This window comes from Pungitius pungitius, chromosome 3 (genome assembly GCF_949316345.1).
Source record: "Pungitius pungitius chromosome 3, fPunPun2.1, whole genome shotgun sequence".
Taxonomy (NCBI): Eukaryota; Metazoa; Chordata; class Actinopteri; order Perciformes; family Gasterosteidae; genus Pungitius; species Pungitius pungitius.
The window spans coordinates 11,156,055-11,178,295 of record NC_084902.1 but is presented as its reverse complement, the minus strand read 5'-3'; the positions used below and the strand labels follow the sequence as shown (position 1 = coordinate 11,178,295).

The window sequence follows — 22,241 nt, the reverse complement described above, 5'->3', positions numbered from 1 at the left end:
CTCTCTCTCTCTCTCTCTCTCCCTCTCTGAACTGTGGGAGCTTATCGACCTTCCCGAGTGGCTCGGTGACGCCCCCTGGCAACAAACCCCCCCGCGTGCACAAATACGTGTTCTCATATAGCCCGGTAACGGGTTAACGCGATTATCGGAGCGAGTCCTGAAAATGACAGCAAGTTATTGACAGTGGTTTTGCCAAAAAAAAAAGACAAAAATACGTAATATTATGATTTTATTTCGGGCACATTTCTCGCAGTCATATTAACAGACATGTTCGTGTTATAAGGTATATTTAGACAGTGAAACATGTAGGCTGGTATAATGCATGCATTTGAACAGACGCTCATTGCTAAGTTGTTTTATTCTGTCGGCTGTGGTTTGCTCTCACCTCTTGTAAACAAGCTACATAGCAAACACTCATACACGTGGGTGCTTTAAAGAGAGGGTACTGTGGTCTACTTGTGTTGTTTTTGTTGTTCTGACTGCACCTATCACTGAAAGAAAATGCCATGGTGGAAAAGGTCAACACATCCCCACAAAAAGAAAACATCCCTGCAGCAAGATGGAGTTAATACTTCAACGTTTACCCTGAAGGAATCACGTGGCTCTTTAACTGTTCCACTCCACAGCTTGTCACTAACTTTGTTTGTCCGTTGGTTGGTGCTGAGCAAATAGTGTACAATTACATTTTTCACAACTGTGCTGCTTCTCGACTGTCAATTAGAGTGATGATAATGAACCAAAACAGTTGCGGCGCCAAAAAGCCCAAACCATGAAACGGAAGCGCTGAAACGGCCTTTCAAGCTGTGGGTAAGTGAAACCTCTGGTGGTACTGATTGAATTCTTAAATTGATAGGGGACTTAACATTTCTCATTTCATGTCCGGGGGTCTTGCAGAGGCTTTTATTTAATGCCTTGGACCCGCTTGTGCTAGAAAAATGGTTGAATTTCATCCGATTTTGGTGACTTTGAAGTCAGCATCAAGGTGATGGGGGGGGAGGATCGTATGTGTTGATGGGGGCTTTAATTTGACTAATTACCAGGCAATGAATGCATCCTATTTCATCTGCAATCATCAAAATAATAAAAAAACTCACCCAGAATAACTCTCAAATACACTTAGTCCCATATAAATGTAATGTCAACTCCATTACCATGCCTTACCTGATGTATTACAAAGTCTAATCCAGGGCAGGATCAAGAGTCACTAGTAAAAGTCTCTGTGCGGCCACTTAAACAAGAGAACGTGGGCTTTGTAGGATTCTTCATTGTAATGAGTCTCCTGTGCCGGCTCGGCTCAAAATAAATGGGTCATTGGGTGAAATATTAATGCAGGTCGGTCGATGTGTTGTATTTTTAATGCAATATAATAGATTTCTTATTTGATATTTAAACTTCATCTATTGTTTTTCAGATGTTACACCTAGTGATTTTCTTTACAAATAAGGGTAATAATAAAATAGTGGATGCCTTAATATGAGGAATACATTGATAATAAAAGGGTTATCAACATTATTTTAGAGGAAATTACAGTGTATAGTGATATTAATTATGGAGTGCTGTAAAATGCAGTTAATGGGTACTAATATGGTAGCAGTGTAAATTTTGCTATCAAGTTTTTTATATATATAACATTTTGATTTAAGATGTATTTACAAATACAATCTTCTGGAAATTAAAGGGTAAACTCTTGTATTCTATTCTGTCAGGTCAAAGGTCAGGACAGGTCCTCCGGTTAAGCACGGTGATCAAGCAAAGCTCTGAGGAAATTGCAATGTTTCTTCCTGATTTCAATTGTACACTATTAATAATTGAAGTACAATATACTCACTGGTGAAAATAAAGACATTTTTTTGAGCACTTTTGTGTATTTTAGATACAACTAAAACACAAACAGTAGCTAGAGGTCCCCAGGGTGTATCAAAATTTGACTTCTACATCTATACCTGTGTAAAAAATGTGTAAATCTCAGGCATTACAAATTCGATGTCACTGCTACGTGTGAATAATTAATCGCTTAAGTGTGGAAGACGCGGTGATATGAAACTGCACAGCTTGTATGTTGAAGCATCTCCAATCTCTCGCAGGTCAGGTTTGTTTTTAAAAATTAATTCAGCAAAAATGTTACAGACTGCTCCACCACCTGCCCTTTCTTGCAAATGTGCACATAATTTACAACTGCACAAAAAAAAGATTAGAAATGTCTCTGCGGTAGACTTCTTCAGTATTTCAGTGATACTTTTAGTGGCTATCTATATGAGGAAAAACACTCCCTGGAGCCTCCCTGAATCCATTCATTGTTCCCTGAATACATTCAAAGTTCATGGCGATGATGCTATCTCGCTGCCAGCTGGATGAAGATGAGCGTAGCCTTGACAGTCTACCTCTAGATAGCATGACTAGACTCCTTTGTGGAGACCATTTCCTACTTGTGACACTGTGCTCCATTGTATTGTACACTTTGTGAAGACGTTGACATGATGGATTACTGTTATTTATAGTTGAGAGAGTTCAAACCAGTTCTCTTTATTCCTTTGTGCCATCTAGTGGTCGACACCTGAAGCATCGTTTCTCCCTCTGATTTTCTGTTTGTATTTTTAAGGGTTGATGTGCTGCCGATTAAAACAGGCTGAACAGGTCAGCAAGTCCCTACACGGGCTGATTCAGAGTGACAGACACTCACCCTCACTCCTGCTTGTGCACCTGTTGGCAGCTGTGGTCTCTTCTCTCAGCCTGCATGGCATTGGACGGAGGAAGGAAACACCTCGGGGAAATACTTGCAATGTCTTTTAGAAAAGGCCACATCAGGGAATCAAACACTTTAAATAGTGGTACCCTCGAGAACACAAGACCGTTTCTAGAAGGTATCACTATTTAAAATGAGAAAACGGATGGTAATGAATTCAGAGGTTCTCAATATAAGAAATTGATGTTGACGTGGTTGTGTCTTATATTCCTGTTATGAGGCATTAACGTTTTATTCATGATGCTTTTAAAAACATAATGCAGCCATCATTTCAGATTTATAATCTAATTAAATTCCAAAAATGTCTCTCACACACACATTTGTGCCATCTAGCCCCAAGAGTGTTTGTTCCTACAGAAAACCATGGACCAAGGTCTTTAGTTTGAATTGGGAGGTAAAGTGTTTACAGTATGTGACCTCAGTAATTCGGTCCACCTTCAGAGAAAATAATGGTGCAGAATGCAATTGCTGATTAGAATTTAAAATGGACAGACCTTGTGCAGCGAGGGCCTGATCTCTATCGAGAGCCCTATTAATTGGCAATATTTGCTCGATTGTGGCCACTTTTCTCTGTTGGCTCCACTACAGAAAATGTGTTGAATAAACACTCTTGCTTAAATTAGGTTTGTTTTTTTTAAACACTGAAGTGGTCAAAACTAACATAAACATTTTCATTCAATTCCACAATAATATACTTAAACACTACGAGACTTGTCATCGCACATCGGAAGTAGGTGAAGTCCCCGTTGGCCTGTGGCTCTGTGAAGTGGTGCTTAAAGCTGTAGTTAATTGTATTGCTAACACACAGTACATAGTACACAGTACATAGTAGTTAAGCAGTTATAGGCTTTAACATTGCCTTCCATCTTAGCTCCTCATGATTGCATGGTAATATTTTCAGATTAGCACCAGTCACCAAGCACAGCTGGACGCTTACGAGAATGTCATTTGTTTGAAAAACAAAAACAGCGGGAAAAAAAATGTTGGGGGGGGGGGGGAAATGTATGAAATGAGGAACAACAGTAGTTTTGATCTGACACAAGAGTAGCTACAGTGTAGCAAAGAGCCGTCTTGGCTGTGAACATTTAACCTTGTGCAGATAAGTATCCTCTAAGTAGCTCCAATAAAGTGCGCAAACAAGCACAAACTGTGCTCAAGCTGCGGTTGTTTGAAACACAATGTTTAACTACTTCTAGATGTTTTTGAGTCCAAACCATTTTATCTCTACAAGAGGACATTTGAGCAATTATGGGGACAGAAAAACACTGCATCTTTTAGCTCTTTGACTTATCTTGTCGTGCGGTGTCTACATTCGGTGCACATCACGGTTTCATTTGGATTTGTGTACCAAATTTGGCAATACATTATTATTGTGAAACAGCATTTGTTTAAGTTTGCTGATAGAGATTCACAAACTCCCCTCACGATGCTGCCATTTTATTTGATAAGCAAGAATGAAGGTCACATTCATGTTTTTTTTGGAAGGATGTGAGCGAGTAGCTAGGTTGACATTTGGATGAATGACGTCAAAAGCCCTACACCAAATCTGAGCTAACGTCGTTAAACTGCACTGACCTCTTCCATAAATCATGTCTCTTGGTGAATACAGCAGACGGGCCCGAAGCTTTTATTTCATCCTGCATGTGGCGTCTCTTCCATAAAACAAGAGCAAGTTAGACTTTAAAAAAAAAGAAAAAGAGAAGTAAAAGCATCAATCATTTCTTCCGGTGAAGTGCCTGCATATCATTTAAATGAAATGTCCTCTCTGAAAATATCAAAGTTTATAGGTGACAGGAGTCCTCGCTGTGAAATCAGAGTTATTAGTTTTCTGTTGTCATGGACTGCCTCCTTCCTGCGTTTTCATCAAAAATGTAGGACTCACAATGACACGCTATCGTGCAGCAGGAAGACTCGCGGCGGAGCGCTGGGACAGCCAGGGTGGTAAATTATCTCAGAGGCAACATGTGTGTGTGTGTGTGTGTGTGTGTGTGCACACAACGTGTTTGGTGAGATCAGCCTCCTGTCATTTGTCACTCTTTGCCTTCATTATAGAAAGGAGATTAGATTTGGAACATGACCTTGGCTTTTTTCGTTGCGTTGGGTTTATTTCCCCAGGAGGAGATAATGCAATTTTGCCCGTGCAGCACAAAAACACTTATGACCCAATCAATGAACTGCTCTCCATGAGTTTGAAACTGCCATTTCATCAATTATTTTTAGCCAGTAGTAAACATCAATCTTTGCAGGATGCTGTGTAATGCAACTCGGCAGGATCATCAGCTGCAACTCTGCACCATCCTTGTCCTGATTCGGATTTAATTCCTAATTGCCAATTTGCTTCACGCCCGGCATTGCATCCGTTTTATGCTCCCTTCGTTTATGCTGCGTAGGACTGTTTTAGTAGCTCAGCGCCAGAAAGAGCCTCCAACAAAAAACTATTGTTATCATCATGCATCAGAGACTGGAACCGACCTCTGTGATAACTACACGTTTTTTTTTTCTTCTGCATCTGGATTTACAGACAACAGCAGGAGGAGGACAAGATGTTGGAGATACGACCAATCCCTGCTGAGCCTCGCCATCGTTTTATAGCTCTGCGAGACTCTTTTCGTCCTGGCAGGGCGCTCTGAAAGTTTAATTCAAAGGCAGGCGAACAATAAGCCGAGAGAGATAATCAAAGTCATACGGGCAAAAATGCGTTTTAGCGTTTATGTTGATGTAATTCAACTTGATATATAACGATTGTACTAATGTTGCTCCAGCAACACCTTTAAAGAGTCATCGTGAAAACACAGAAGAGATTCACCTGAGCTGCTGTTTTATTCCTAGTTATATCATGTCCTCGTTGCCTGTCAGTATTGCATTTTATATATTGTGCCAGTATTTCCGGCTTTATTTGGGGTTATTAATCACCTTAGTTTCAGATACTTCCTGCACTTGCATGTCCCCTGCCTGTGTGACTTTATTTCCTGCCCTGATAGTTCTGACCTGTCTCTCGCTATCACCCTCTTTTTAGTGTGTATTTTGCACTCCTCTATGTCCACGTCAGTTTGTCTTATTTGTTTTTGTGTGCTTATTAGCTGTAGGGTACTTGTTTTGGTCGTTTATTTGAAACATCTTCAATTGTGGTTCTGTATAGCTGTCACTTACTAATAATAGAAGTAAAGAAAAATAACGTTGTGTCAGTTGTGAATTAAAACGGTTACTACTAAAACCAGCACAATACAAACATTTATGCTTCAAAACTGATATTTATTTATGTCAAATATTGATTAATCAAGTGACTAATTGTAGTAGCTTTGCCTTTTAACTATGAAAATGTTTTATGTATTCTTATGTATTTTGGGACTAGCATATAGAAAAATAATAAAGAATACACCAGATCATCAAACACAAGCCATGAGCACAGACAGGAGTTCAATGACTCAATTCAGCTGAAAAGGGACAGAGTGTTCCTTCTCCCTTACAGGAGCGAGAAGAGCTGACCAAGCTTCTTGGTGTGAAGAGAAGCTTTTAATTCCCCTCGGAGCTCCACACTGCAGGGCAACGCTGCACAAGGAAGGAGACCAGAAAGCATTTTACAAACCCTTCCCTTGCAAGTAAATATAGGCAAAATAAAATCTTCTGAAGTCTTCATTATAGATCTGTGAACTAAACTCTCTTCTCCCGATTAACGTTGTGGCCATTGTATTACTGCTGCCCGGAGCAGCTGTAATACATCCCAGGAGAGGTGTGTAGTTGAGACATCGGACCAGCAGAGGACTCCCATGAGCTTCGCCGGTGATGAGCCACCACTCACAAAGCCGAGTGAACCCCAAAAGTGGTCCATTTTGCTTCCTCTGTCATTTAATCATATAATCCTTTCATAAGCACAAGGTCACTGGAGGTCTCCCCAAGACAAAACCAGCACATGTTACATACGAGCGTCAAACGTGGACCGTTTCAGTGCAATACCAGTCGGATATTCTCCTTACATAAACATCGGACCAGACTTGTGATGTAATGCTGAAGAATAGATAAATGGGCTCTCAAGAACAAGTGGCAATTACATGAAAGATCTATTGGTAGTGAGCAATCAGTGGCTGAAGATGAGAAAACCGAGAGGCCTCTTTTTCCTCTTCACGTCGTTTAAAGTGGATCTTGTCTCATCCAATGTCTCACAAAAAAAGTTCTTTTCTATTCCGACTGAAACAAAACAGATCTATCAACAGAAAACTTGGCCGAATGAACATACACATATTACATAGGTTGTGTAGTTAACACATATAATAGGAGTCATTTGGTAAATCGTCAAAATGAGAAAGGGTTGATGATAAATTAAGTAATTTCAAGTTGTGGATATGCATGCATACATACGGTAAGTTCCGTTTTACAGTATTTGCAGCTTTGCTTACTGGATCATCACAAGACCAAATTCAAACTTCAAAACTACTATTTACAGGTAGAAAGACAATATTATAAGACAAGTTAAAACTGCATTACTTAGTTAAAAATGTATTTAGATCTACTGTATATTTAAAAGAATTATGAGAAAAATAAACCACCACGGGCAGCACTTCTAGAACAACTTTCCTTCTCCAGTGTCTGAATCTACATTTGGAGAGTTGTGAAAGAGTAATATTTAATATATATTAAAAAGCCTCATACAGGCTCATTATAATGGTTTATTGGATGCAGCAGGAGTCTGGGCTCTTCCAGCTCTCTGCACTGATCAGTGCAAACAACTCTTAGACAATGTGACACCGCCATCTAGGAGCCTGACTGACGAGGGGCAGTGTGTGCTCTGTCCCATAAACAAGAAAAGAAATGCTTTGCTTTTAAGCTAAATGTTGAAATGAAACTATAGCTGCTCACCTTTGCGCTCCTTTTGCATGCGATGTAAATTAGTTTCTGATGTTGAATCTGTATTTGACACGACCTATAAATAAACTCCCCGGCCCTCCTGGCCATCTGAAGGTCCTTTGCACTTACTCACACACACACACACACACACACACACACACACACACACACACACACACACACACACACACACACACACACACACACACACACACGCGCGCACACAGGCACACCACAGGAAAACAAAAGCCTCGCTCATGTGACTAATGAATTTGCTGACAAGGTGTGTTAGCAGGTCAACAGCTAAGACCCCCAACCATGTAAAGAAGCTCAATTAGAAGCTGACGTATGACAGGAGTCTCTTTCTGAAACCTTTTGGAGTTTTTTGTTTAGTAATTGTTGCAACTGGTGCTGTGAGGTTGGAGCAATATGCAGTTTGTCTTAATGAGGTGGAGCCAGACGGTGATCAGAGACACATAAGGTCAGAGCTGGGGGGGGGCGAGAGGCCAACAGCTGAATCTCGCATTCTTCACCGTAGTCAGACAGACTGCCACATCCCACCATCTGTACCTTCCCTGTACTGTCAACAAACACACGCACACACACACACACACACACACACACACACACACACATTAAGACACACTCGCCTACCTACTGCAAGCAGAAGAAATACTGTGAAAAATTAAATAATGTAAAAATGTTTTAGGAAGATAACAGAAGATATTTACCCAATGAAGCCAGGCTAGCTGTGCAGCATACATGCTAAGCTAAGCTAATCTAACTTTTTCACGACACCAGCTCTACATTTGATGGGGGGTATTCCCCATTCTGAGCTGACTCTCAGATAGAGAGCAAATACCAAGACTTTACATCCAAGAAGAACGAAAACCTTTGTTCTTTCGCCAAATAACCTAAAACCAAATCTGTTTGGAACTCAAACCGAAATGTCCCGCTATTCATTTAACAGTTAAGGTGCTATTTTGAAACGTATATAGGAACAGAAAAACGGCGCTCTAAATAACAACTGTGAAGCACGACTCGTTCTCAAAGCAGACAAGCACACGCACATTAAGTGATATCACAGTGTCTGTATAGTGGAAGTTGTTAAACAACCCATTGCCATCTAACACCTCTGAGACTCCACTTTTGAGACACCTCTATTTTATGCCTTCTAAGCCTTTGTGGCCCTTAATAAGCTACACACTTCCACCGAAGCCGAGATCGGGGGCCATTGTGGGGCCCCTCTTTGTGACAGACATCTGGAATCCTCTTCTGTTGCCCAATTTCCAGTCCCATTCAAGACGGACAAAGGAGAGCGGGCGTCGGGCGTCCAAAAGTCACTCTCCATCATGTTGGGCTCTCGCAGCCTGACACGGAGACAATGAGGTGGAAGGGAGAAGAAGCACAGAGGAGCCGGTCCGCTCACGCGCTGGAGGAGGGGGGGCGCCCAGTGAAACGGAGACCATACCCCCCCCAGGGGAGCCGCGTTCGTCCGCAGGAGGCGGACGGGAGGCCTGGGGTCACCAAAGGCCAGATTGCGGGCGGGAGGGGCGGGTGTGAATCGACAGCTGCTTGATGCATCAGAGAGGGGATGCCAAACAGCAGGGCCGCAGCGATCTGGAGCGGTGAGGATGCGGAGCGGCTGGCAGCAGAGATGGTGCTGACGTTAAGAAGGCAAGGAGGGTTGGATGGAGTTGTTGGTTGCTATTTGGCAGCGCATTATTCATCACCAATAGCGGTCGTCAGCGTACCAAAGTTTTATTTTCAGCCTCACACATTTGCCTGAAGTGCAAAGGGAAAAAGAGGCTCTCGCAATCTAGTGCAAATATTTATCTTTGTGATTGTTCATATAACAACATAATAATCAGGCTGAAAAGAAGAAAACTTTTCACAATTGCATGCTCGAGGTGCGCTGGGAAGAGGGAAGATATCGGGAGGATGTAAAAGCAGTGTTGAAAGTGTTAGATTACGCAAGATAAGTGTTGTTTGTGCTGCAAAAACACCAGAAATATACAAGAGCAATATTTCAACCAACAAGAAGGCAACTATAAGGAAACAACAATTCCAGTGACTGGGTCATACTGACGATAGATAATTGAGTAAAAAATATCTGGCTGTGAAGGGAAAGAACACAACTAAGTAACATATGAATAATGAAGAGAAATGTTCTATCACCTCACTTACACTATTGTTTGGATTTATTTTTATTTAACAGGCAATATGTACATTTAGGTAAAAAAAAAAGACTTACTTAAAATCACCCAATACCAACTTGGGAATCCTTGACACGCTTTATAGTTTTGAGGCTAAAAAACTTTCAGTATTGAAACAATTTTGTTTAAATTAAAAATGTCCTAATGTCAAGATACAATTGTATTGGCATAACTTGTTATGTGCAATGAATGTATTGAACACCTTAAAGTCCCAGTGATACGGATGTTGGGAATCTTTAGCTCCAGTGAATTTTCAGGTTAAACTGAACATGAGGGCATCCAATAACAAGTGAACGGCTTATTCCTTGTTGCTAAAAGTTGCTGAATAATTGATGACGAGACGTCGTATTATGTCCTAAGAACTAGTTACACAAGCACACACAATATTTTGTTTTACGGGAAGAAAAAATGCTTATAGATTCTGATATCAAAATACAAATTTGTTTTTTTTTTTTTTGTTATTGGTGCCTAATTTGACTTTCAATTTATATTATTTCATCTTGAGTTTAAGGACAAGTTCATACTTATACAAATACAGTTTTCTAAACCCTAAAACATCACAGCTGCCCAATCAACTATACCTTCAAAGCCCAAGGCTCATACGCCTATAACCTCAATAATCACCCTGACCTAGAAATAACTGCTCTGTTTCGGGTCTCATTCCACTGAGGACTTTTCTCCTGCCTATAGCTCGAGATTTTGCCACACACAGTCACGGGCACGAGCGCGCACACGCGCGTCCACGCAGCGCAGATGGCGTCGCTGTCTCTTTAAAACACTCTCTCCTGGAGCTTGGCGTGCTTGTGTGGTGCGGGTAGCAGGCAGTGCGGACGCAGCGCAGCTCGGCGCGTGCAGCTCTTCATCTCCGCTCCACCTGCGGACAGACACCGGGGAACTACTGCGTCCATCACCGGGCTACGTGCATTAGTTAGACCTCTTGTTTGGTTTTCGGCAGCGGGGCGTCTTGGAAAGAAGTCGGTGTGTGTGTGTGTGTGTGAGTGAGTGTGTGGGTGTGTGTGTGTGTTTGTGTGTGTGTGAGTGAGTGTAACCATCCGGGGAGGAAGAAGTGCTGCTGCTGAGTTTTGCTGCTGCTGCTGCTGCTGCTGAGGATGATCCTGCTGTTGTCATGGTTCTCAAGGAGTGACAGTGAAAGTTTTTTTAGGGGGGGGTGGGGTGGGATTATTTTACCCAATTGAATATTCCTGTTGAGGCTCAGACTCTTAACTGGTTTTGGTGTTTTAAAGCAATCGGGGTGATTTTCTTATTCTTCCTCACTGGAGGTTTTGACTCGGGAGAGTGTGGAGATGAACTTTGGAAATTTACTTCTTGTGACTGTCTCATTCATCACCATCGCATCAGGTAGGTTATGTGCCTTTTTTAAAGCGCCCCCCCCCCCTCCCCACCCTGCTCTCCCTCTCTTTCTCCCAAGCACACCACATTTACACACATAGCCCATATGGCGTGACTGCCTCCTCGTGTGTGTTTAACTTGTTGGGTTTTCAGTCCCTCCGGATGGACATAAAGGTTGTGTTTTTTTCCCCCCAAAATATAGAAATTGTCAAGTGGAAATCTTTCTACAATTCATTCCTCTCATATTCACATGCCGAGCAGATGCACATTTTACCAGAGTGGCTCCCTGAGCACCCAGGTGGTCTCCCAGGGGGGTCCATTAGGCAGCAGAAGAGGTCAAAAGTGAAGCCATTTAACTCTCACTAGTCTGACAAGCCTCCAACCTCCCAGAAAATTGGTTTTGGGAATGCACACATATGATTATGAAAAATGCTTTTGACAAGCTCATTTTGATTACCTTAGAGAAAGGGATTATATATTTTAACCATTGGTTTGATCACAGATTACGTTTCTAAACCATCATCTAAACTCCAAATAAAAGCAGGGCTCAGAAAAACAATTTATGAGAGTACCAATGTTTTTTTCACTGCTGTATTATTAGAGCCCCACTCATTCTGTATGTTTGAAACCCACACAAATATCGATATTTGAGAACAAATCTGAAAAAAATAAATATTTGCCCATGTTTATTTATTAAACGCACCAACGCATGCGGTAAAAATGATCATTTTATCTTCCAAAGCACTCATTGTGTTTGTTTAGCCTTGATGATACGACGTAATGATTTATGTTGTAGTGAAACACGCTGAATGTAAAGTATCACTTGTTTTTGTTCACAAGAAAAACACCCCATGGCGCTTTAATATTACTATGCTTTATTTTAATCTGCAACAACAGATTTCTTGGCCACTTGTTGGGTAAATGAGCTACAAAGACAACACTGACGCCAGCGTTAATACTCCATGGCTAACTTGTAAGCACAGTTAGTTGCTTATCTACAGCCACATTAGCATTTTGTTTTTGAGCCGTGTTCTGCTGCCATTCGAAAATGTGAGATCAATATTCACTCTCTTTAATCTCCATCATCTATTGAGTATTTCTCTTTTAATGCATTTTCAATGAAAAAAATGGAAAAAGCGCACAGTGAACCAAAACAGCAGGCAGGACGTAAAAGCCAAACAATGTGCTTTAAAGATGTTTAAAATGCTTTATGTAGGTGAGAGAACCGCATCGACCTCTTTCATATACATGTAGTCACGTGATTCAGTCCTGATATAAAAAAAATTACTGATTACAGGAGCTTAAAGTTATTGTGACAGTTGAGCATTAAAATGTTTAATCTTCTCCTGTGGACATATAAATGATCTTAAATATGCCTGTGGCGTTTTAGTGCTGCAATTCAATGTCAATTGGTTAATACCAATCTATCTGAAACAACATAATAACAGCTGGGGTGTCGGTCGAGCTGCATTCTACATCTTCAGTGATACTATAAATCTCCTGTGACTCGCTCCTCGTTATTGTCATTAACTGGATGCCACCTCTCAGCATTAAAAGCCCTTTTCAACACCCACACCATCTGCCCACATGCCGTGATGTGGAGTGGGCCTTCTTCTCTCATACCCACCTCTATTACACTGCAGATACCCGCAGGGTCATGTGTAGATTCATGAAAATACTTGAGAGAAGAGGATATAGGGCTTCATGACCTCTGTGGGGGGCTGTTTAGTAACAGACCTACTTACCACACCCGTAGATTCTTGCTCTCCCCCCCCCCCATATGTTTTATATAAAATAAAGAAGCAATCTGTTAGTTATAGTGACATCTGTTTGGTTTGTGAGACGGCAGCCGACAACCTCGTCTCTGTTGGTCTGGAGATGCACGGCGGGGGGGGGGTTTCATTTGTGTTCCCTCAATCGTGTGTGGGATTCTGAGCTAAAACAACACCGGTCTCACAAATCGCACCGTTCAAACACAGCGGCTCTTACTCGCCAATAACACCAAACTTCACTTAAGTCTGCATCGGGGGGCCTTGCATTGAACTGTCGGTTATCTTATCAGTATGCTCTGACTTGTTGGAACTGATCAATGCTAAACAACCCGCAGCTGTTGATTTGTGTCCCGTCCGTCCTCCTGCTCATTACTCAGTGACAAACGTGGCTGAGCACTGGCTAAAGCCTCTCCCGGTCCCCCTTGATGAAAACCACCGCGTACCGCATGCTTGAGTCGTTTTTTTGACCGGATGTTGAGGATGATGCCCCACTTCTAGCACAGTCGCCGATGACATCATTCAGAGATTAGATTACGGCCGAGGAGACAGTTGGCAAACAAAAGGCAGAAGAAGAAAAAAAAACATGGCGGTTACCGGAAGAAAATCAAACCTGACTTCTTCGCTTTGAAATTCAGTTATCGCCCTCCCGCAGCGATCACTTGGCAATGTCACAAGAACTCCGTACTCCTTTTTATGTATATGTAAATGAATTGAAAAAAGACACAAGTAAATCCCAGCAGACCGCCACCATCCCCACAGATAAGCTGCCAGCCTCCTGCTCCTGTCTCACTTTGACTCGTAAACTTAGTCCGCCCATGGGCTGTTGTGTTTTTCACCAGATATCAAGCAGTGAGCTCAGACAGGTCCAGCTCCTTGTACGCCTTTCAGCTCTGAGCCGGGATGTCGCTAAAAGGCACCGTGATCTGAGGGCCCAGGGAAGACGTTGTCGTTCTCACGCGTTAGTTAGCGTGACAGCGGTATACACTTCTGCCCCTGGGCAGCATCCACGGTTGATATTTTTAAATGCTCGCTAATGAAAGCGCCCCTCATTATGTAACACCAAGGCTCTGAGCCGTGAAACGCCAAATATAGCCGGAATCAACAGGGTTTTCCAGACATGATCCTGATCACCCCCACAGCGCTTACCCTAAATATGTGTGTTAGATGAGGCAGAAACGTATATATACGCCGTGAGCAAACATATGGGGGCGTCTGGGAGTTTGAAATTAGGATCATTTCAATAGCTTGTCCATTAGAGTTGTGTTCTTTCATGGTCCGCTGCTTATTCTGGGATGCTTCGTTAATAAGCAAAGAAATCCTTACAGATCACAGGCAACCATGACAATTTCTACATCGATTCGATGTGGTTAGATCACAATGAGTCATCACAATGAGTGAGTTCATCCAGAGGAGCATTCAGACGCTAAAGATGAATGGGATGATGTTTGCTAACAGGTGATGCTTTGTCATGATTTTCTGTTTTCACAACTGGCCAAATAAAATTTGTGCAGATTGAAAACTAAAAGCAAATGATATATGGAGCTCCTCAAGTTGTGAACAAACAATGTAAGTTTACCAGTATTATAGAAGGTAGCTCACAAAGTATGTCTCTCAAATCAATCCCGTATTGAACATAGTCTATTGTTCATAGCCTTTGGTCTTCTTAAGAAAAGGATATTAAGGCGAATATGAAGAACTAATAATCACCAGATTTGATCAACAAAGAAAGTAAACAAGAAATCCAAATTCAAGTCTTTCTTGATACCAACGAGAGTAATATGTCTTTAACTAAAATGTAAACAAAGCCCTTATTCGTCCTGTCACAGTCACATGACCACAGTATGGCCTTGTGTACAAGAGACTGATTTGACCACCATTTGAAGACAGCTGAAGGTTGCCTGCTTTTCCCTCTCATGGATTCTCGGGACCCTCTTTTTCCCCCCGAGCTGAACGTCTGTGAGGTTCCGAAAAAGTTAAGACGTGTTTGAAAGGCTTTTATTGATTTGTCCTCTCTGCGCTTTGGCACAACATGTGTGTTATGAAACTACTGGCTTTAAGACATTTAAAAAGGGTTTTATTATTGTTAGATTCAATGGACGCCTTGTGAATCAATACCTGTTGAATTTGACATTTTACCTTCTGTAAAAGTAGTTGACCTGATCGCCTGTGTCTTTTTTTTATACACAGAGCTATATTTATTTATCAACTTATCAATGTAAATAGCTCCGACATATCAATCAAGGCTGAGGGTTTCGGGATTGGAAAGCATTTTTTCCCTTTCTTTATGTAATTTGCTCTGAGGCAACGTCCTTCTCTAAACATGAAAGTCCTTTCACACCACAGTACCTCAAATTAATACTTTTCACACAAATAAAATTGCTCTCTAAATTACCATAAGCGGCGGGATATTTCAGAGGACCCACTGTCAGTTGTAATGGGCCGTGTTTGTAATTTGACTAAAAACACTCCTTCAAAGAGGTCCCCATTATTCCCCGTAATGCTTATCTTTCAGTGTCAAATAAAGGGGGAAAGTGAGTTTCTTTTTGCTAAAAGGTGCATTCAATCGATGCATCATAATCTTCCTGTCAAGAAGCCGGCGTCGCTGTGAGAGTATTCTTTTATCCCAAGGAAATGTGCGGCTGACGTGTTCAAGGTGCTGCAGACAGTTCCCAGATTGCTTACTTTTCGCAGCAGAATGCAGATGGTTGGTATTCACTTTGGCCACCTGAAGCGCCTTTCTCTTTTTGACAAGATCCTTCAGCAAGTACAATAACCTTGATAAGTAATCCCATATCATCATGTAGGTGGAAAAATGTGTTTCAGCAAAAGTGAGACAAACAAACAATAAAGATTACGATTTCAAATGCATTAGAAGTTGAAACTGAATCTGTTGTAGAACCATTTGAGCGTTTTTTTTTATAGGAGTAAAGAAAAAACTTCTCCAACAAACAGTTGCATAATTCAAATCATTAATTCAAATCTCAATGAGATCATCACAAACACCCACACACAAGAAAGCATAGCAACTCTATTTGGAATAATCACATATATTATTAATAGTGTGAGCTCGTGAAACTTTTAAAGCCCTCAGAGGGATGAGCAGTCGTTGGTCTTACGTTCTGAGCTGTATCTAAGCTGCACAGATATGTTTTTCATGTTAGCCGTGGATCTGGCAGGTTAAAGAGGACGTTCAACAGTGCTCTGATGACCTTTGCGCTCCCCCTCAATCCACTCGACAGATTTTCAGCTAATTGTCTCGTTATTTATGGTCTTTACTGTTTTCTGTTTCAGCTTCACAGCTGTGATCGTGTTTTTTTTTCCCAGCAGGCAGCTTAAAATGTTTGAAAGGATAATCCTTAAGATATTGCCCCTGATAGATTCGCCGACACCCTAATTACTTATTAGTCCCAGAACAGGGATAACAGAAAATGTTCTAAATAGTCCGTATTCCACCATTCTGTGAGCAACTTGTGTTTGGTTTCATGCTGCACAAGTCTGACAAGAGCTAAAATGAAGGCAGTTGGTGACCATTTCTGAACAGTTTGAGGTGTGCTGCCTGTCGCCCGCGGCGCTTTATCTCTGTGGCTGCGCCTTCCTTCCCCATTACGCCCAAAAATGTTTCAAACCGATTTGTTGTCAAAAAGGAACGAAATGGCAATATTGGTCAGTGCCAAGCTTGCTGTCAACAATTTCCTGTGTTCACTGTATGTAGAGCTGCAGAAGTAGGAAGTGCTCGTTGGGCCGCAGCGGTAAATTGATTGTCCAGGATTGTCAACACAGACACTCAAACATATACTTTTTTTGCTACCCGGCCGGCACCAAAACGGGCGATACGGTTGGCAATTAGTCGGTGAACGCAGTGCAGCCTTCGGCTGCTAAAGAGCCAGATCTTTCCCCCCGAAACCAAAAAAAGACCTACAAGAGCAGTGAATTATCATTGGTCACACCTGGATATTTATAGCCTACTGTACTTGTTAGCAAAGACCACTTTAAGGGACATTCCATTGATTTAAGACATGCTCATCAGTGCACTTGCTGGGAGCTGCTCAGCCCAACAACAGACGTATAACGGCGTCGTTGCTTATGTGGAGTTTGGCCACATCTGAGGTAATAACCATCAAGATGTCTTAGCGATGTCACCTTAGCTCACGGGGTTATTTTATCAGCCAGATGCAGATTGTAGTTCCATTTTGCTGCATAACAAAAAAAGATTGAGAACAAGAAACCTTCACTGCGAATCGTGTGTGCAGTTTGGAGGACGAGGATGTTTAAAGGGCAGGGAGGGTATAACGAAGCATGGCATTGAGTTGCAGTGTCTTAAGTAAAGAATTCAGTGTTTGTTCAACATCTTTACCTCAGTGGTATTACTTGGTCGTAAAGTCATGATTTTGAAACAAACTTCATGGAAATGCAGCATTAGCATTCATCTCTTAAGAAGACCACACTGTCACAGTATTTGTTTTTGTGATCGAAGGGAGTTCAGAGTGATGTAACTGTGTCACATGATCTGGGATTTGAAACGGGCAAAGAATCCCTGTGTGTGCTTTCAAACTATGGCTCACCACGAGGACATCACTCAGCTGCGGTGACACTTCTTCACAGTGAGGAAAAATAGTCGCAGTCAATTTGTAGTCTTCATAGATACCATACAGATGTGATGGAATATAATCTAAAGGGGGAGCACATCATAATATCTCAAAGGATTAGCATTCGATTCCTAGCTTGAAATGATTTACGCTTGTTCATGCAAAGTATGTGTTTTGGTCTTCAGGTGCTTCAGGCACGTTTGAATGGCTCCATTAGTATTCGTCTACAGTACATAGGGCATTAGTGTGTTGAGCTGTCCTGGTTTGTGACCGTGGGGTCTTCTGCAGAGAGAGCTCCGATTGCTCTTTAGAGGTTTACTGCAGGTTTGTGTCATGATGGCAAGCCCGGGCCCCGCGTGCATCAAATCACTTCATGAAAAGACATAAATCTGCTTACAGCCGAAAAGTGAGGGTTTATCCTGATGCCTCAGATTTAAGTATAATGGCATGGGGCATGTGCAACAACATGTGTGTCATTGGGTTACTCCGGACTGCACCCCGCGCATGATAATGAGGGATTTTATGCAGTCTAGATTATGTGCTGAAAAATAATGGCTCAGACAGAGCAGACATAATCAGTGGCACACTGACCATTTTGGTTTTTCTTTTTTTTCGGAGTGAGGGAGAGACCATCTGTTCTTAAAAGCAGCAGAATTTTGAATTATTCATTTCTGCGACTCCAGCCCACCGCTAAAGACATTTGGTCTTTGTCTTAGAGCTCACCTTAGGATGTGATGCAGTGTGCCTTATACCCATAGCTAAGGGGAGATAGTTATGGTTGCCCAGAGAGAAGAATATGGGAGTCATCTAAATCTCTGAATCATTCTCTCAACATCTTTCTCCCTTCAAATGCATAGAAGTGATTGTCTGATTGTTTGTCTTTTCAACAACTATTGTTACCACCAGAGAAATCCCCATTCCCATGTAAAACGGCTGATTGAATCCTCTGTCTACTATGAAAACACTCTATGTACGTATAGGTCTTGTCTTAAAGCAATTAGGAGTTTCTTTGTTTTGCCATTTGCAGAATCTCGCAAGAACAAATGCATGTCAAATTGAGTGATTTCAAAGGCACGGGTTGTTTTATTTCTATGTGGAAAATGTGATGTCTTGCACTGAATACCGAGCTGACCTTCAAAGAGAGATTACCCGTGATTTGATGCTCGGCTACACACATTTATCCAGCAAACAGCCAGTGTCTTTGTCCACCATTCTCAAAGGAAAGATATTTTTTCCCTTTTTGAAAAAGCTATTCTGTCAAAAGCAGATTATATGTTTTCATGAATGGTAGGTGCTCAGATGGACAGATAACACCTGCCCTCGTCTCCACTCCACAGGCTCCAGGGCGCGGTTTGAAGACGGCGCACCTCGGATCGTGGAGGACCCCTCGGATTTGATCGTCTCCAAGGGGGAGCCTGCCACCCTCAACTGCAAGGCAGAGGGCAGACCCGCTCCCAGTATTGAGTGGTTCAAGGATGGCGAGCGCGTGGAGACGGACAAAGACGACCCCCGGTCTCACCGCATGTTGCTGCCCAGCGGCTCGCTCTTCTTCCTGCGCATCGTGCACGGACGCCGGAGCAAACCGGACGAGGGCGTCTACACCTGTGTGGCCCGCAACTACCTGGGAGAGGCCATTAGTCGTAATGCGTCACTGGATGTTGCCAGTAAGGCTCTGCATTATTGATGGTTGTCCTTAACGTGCGGGGATGTAGACGTGCGTGCGTGCCGGTGTCTACAGTGGAGATGCTTCACAGTTGTGTCCCAGATCTTTTTGCGGCCGTCTGGCAGCTTCATGCAGGTCCACTTTGCTTGAGAATAATGATGTAAAACAACCAGACTGGGGGGAAGCAACTCATAAAATGATGGTGGTGGTGTGTTCGTCGGTTGGGATGAATTTAGTTATAGTAATTGGTGGATTTATAGACTAGTGTGACAATTCAATATTTTGCCATATGCTTTTAGGTGTGTATTTCCAGCTTGAGGTATGTGACTATAACATGGATGTGATAACAAAGGGGTAGTAGGGATGCACTGAACCAACTCCTAATATTGAGAGAGCTCCCCGGGCTCTGGGTGTCTGCTGTTTCCGAGCACCGATCTGATACCAGTGATAAATTAATGAGCTCTATGCCACACTGTGTGGAGTGAGGTGACTGGTCTTATTCAGAAAAGAATGTCCTCAACGTCAGGTGTGTGACTTAATGACTTTAGGGTTTACTGTCACAGATCCCCCATCCAGCAGAGTCGGTGTTGGCCCATATCTGATATTAATATTGTTCTTAGTATCTGTGCATCTCCAATACAACGTTCAGACTAGGTTTTGAGATGGATGCTAATGTGACATTTAAATAACAGCTTAGAAGGTGGCGTTCTAATAATTATACGATACAAGTTTTCTTTTAAAGTTTAAGGGAATTGTTTTTTTTTTGGTATTTGACCTGGGTTTGCATACTCAATAAATCATCAAGACAATTTCAATTAATGTGTGGTATGCAGATTTGAAATTTATGAAATGGAGGAGGTTTAGTTTAGTAGTTTAGTTATCAGGTAAATCAGGCATCAGTAGAAAAGTTGGATGACCTTTGTCACCACCTTTGTTGCAAAGATTTGAGAAATACAGACACTGGTAAGAGCAATATTAGTTGGGTGGTTTTTGGAGCACAAACCTCCTAAGCATTCAAAACCCCTCACAGATAAAATTAATGTATTTGTAATGCTATGCAGCTCATTTTTGTGTTTACTGTCAGTCAGGCTAAACCACTATTTAATCTGAAGTGTTTTTCGAAAGCTATGAGAGGCTTGTATTCCTGGTCTTGGTCAGTCTTAATAGACTCTGAGTCCCCAAAATCTTTACAAGGAAGGTGAGGAACCAACCAAGTAAGGCTGCACGTATGTTTTTTTTCATATCCACAATCAACTTTCACAGTCAGAAAATAGTAACAAATCCCAGTGCGATATCTTCCAATTAATTATTAGGTCTGATACTATTTCCTATATATTTAACGGCAGCAAACATTATACTTGAGTCTATGGAGCGAGTGGAATTGGGGGCCTTTTTGCTTGACGGTGTCTACAGACAACAAACAGCTAGTTGTATTTAAAAAAGGAACACAGCTGTTGCCCTTTTCTATGACGATGATTATCACCAAATGACTTGCAAGTTCTCTTCGTGTGCATCAACAAGACCATATGTGTGATCATGCATGCACATCTGTGTGTGTGTGTCTTTGAATGTTGTCTGCTGCTGCTGAGTGCAGCCGGGGAGTGTGAGTTTTCTCCAATCGCAGTTAAAGTGCAATGAAGTGAAATGCTCCCACTAGGAGCCGTGCCTATTATTTTTCCGAGGACACGTGCCATTGTCTTTCTTCCATCCTAATTGTCCCAGTGTGGTTTGGCCGCGGGCTGAACTGCAGCTTCTCTTTGGCGGGAGGAAATGGATTACTCAATAGGTTGATTAGGGGAAGAGGCATAACAGATTAGCAAGGTCGAACCGTCCTCTTTAGAAAAACACAAAACAGCAATTTGAGCACAGTCTTATCTACCGCCATATTGAGGCTTCCTTACCCACGGGGGTGTGCAAGTGCTCATGGCAAGCTGACCTCATATGTAGCTCGCGTCCAGAAATTGTGATTCAGATATACTGGGAATTGGGAACCATGTAAGGATGCAACTAATGCAAATAGCAAAGCTTGGAGAAGATATGATGCATGTATACTGCCTCTTTTCTATAGCTGGTAATGTGAACACACAACATCTAGTGTTGTGCGCAGCTGAAGATGATCGTACAGTCATATTGGTAAAGGGATGATTCACCCGCAGGCACTGAGTGACTAATAGTATTAATAAGTGCCTGTTTTTGCTTCTAATCTCGTTGCCTCCAGCTGGAGAGGGCATATGCTAAGACTGCATGGTGGTGGTCTCAGACTCCCCCCTCCCCACTGCGTGAGGTTGTGCTGACTGTGGGGTAAACAGCGACCCAATTAGCTCTGGCAGGAGGGGGTTGCGGGGGGGGGGGGGGTGGTAGAGTGTTAATGAGAGGCCAGTTTTTAAGCTGGTGGTCTTGCAGAAGTGTGTGTGTGTGTGTGTGTGTGTGTGTGCGCGCGTGTGTGTGTGTTCAAGGGACAACAGGTGGGAGGAGGAAGATCTTAAAATTCCCACTGAGCAGTAATTAATACTGATGCATCTGTTTGACTGTTATCACTGTTGGGAGTGCTGACACTAACCTGGTTTAAGCCACATTAAGCCAGCCAATGGTGCATAATGAATTGTGCTACATGGTGAAAAGCTTTGTCTGCAGTGCACTTACCATTGCCGTGTATGTCTTTGCCACAGGATAATAACTCTTTACTGAACTGCAAGGCTCAGTAAAGCCATTCAGAAAAGGGTGTTATGGGTAATCGCAGATGCAAATGGATAGCGATGAGCCAGTGAACCCACCTCCCAAATCTCTGCAATTAGTATTACGGACCTGCAATGCCAATCAAGCTGAGGATGTTTATTTCTTGAAAGGATTGAGTGAACATTTCAGCAAAGGTCAGACAAACTGTACCAACTTCAATGGATTTGTAGGATCATATTGACTCATCATGTGGACAGTAAAGAAGTAAAAAAACAATCTAAAAAGCTAAAAAGTTAATTTATTCATATTATTTGTTTTGTCCAACTCACAGTCCCAAGACAATCGGTCATATGTGGCCGCTTATTTGTTGAGATCATCTTATTGACTGTTTGT

The 22,241-nt window shown here is 42.1% G+C and overlaps 1 protein-coding gene across 2 annotated transcripts in view; it reads left to right on the top strand.

Moving 5' to 3' along the window:
- Positions 1-10,984: 10,984 nt before the first annotated feature.
- zgc:77784 (uncharacterized protein LOC402947 homolog) overlaps positions 10,985-22,241 on the top strand; it is a 39,785-nt gene continuing 28,528 nt past the window's right edge. For both annotated transcript variants that reach the window (XM_037467964.2, XM_037467954.2), the window contains exons 1-2: positions 10,985-11,160; positions 18,847-19,173. In XM_037467964.2, the coding sequence (XP_037323861.2) occupies positions 11,106-11,160; positions 18,847-19,173 (382 nt within the window). In that variant the 5' untranslated portion in view covers positions 10,985-11,105. The remainder of the gene's footprint in view (positions 11,161-18,846; positions 19,174-22,241) is intronic.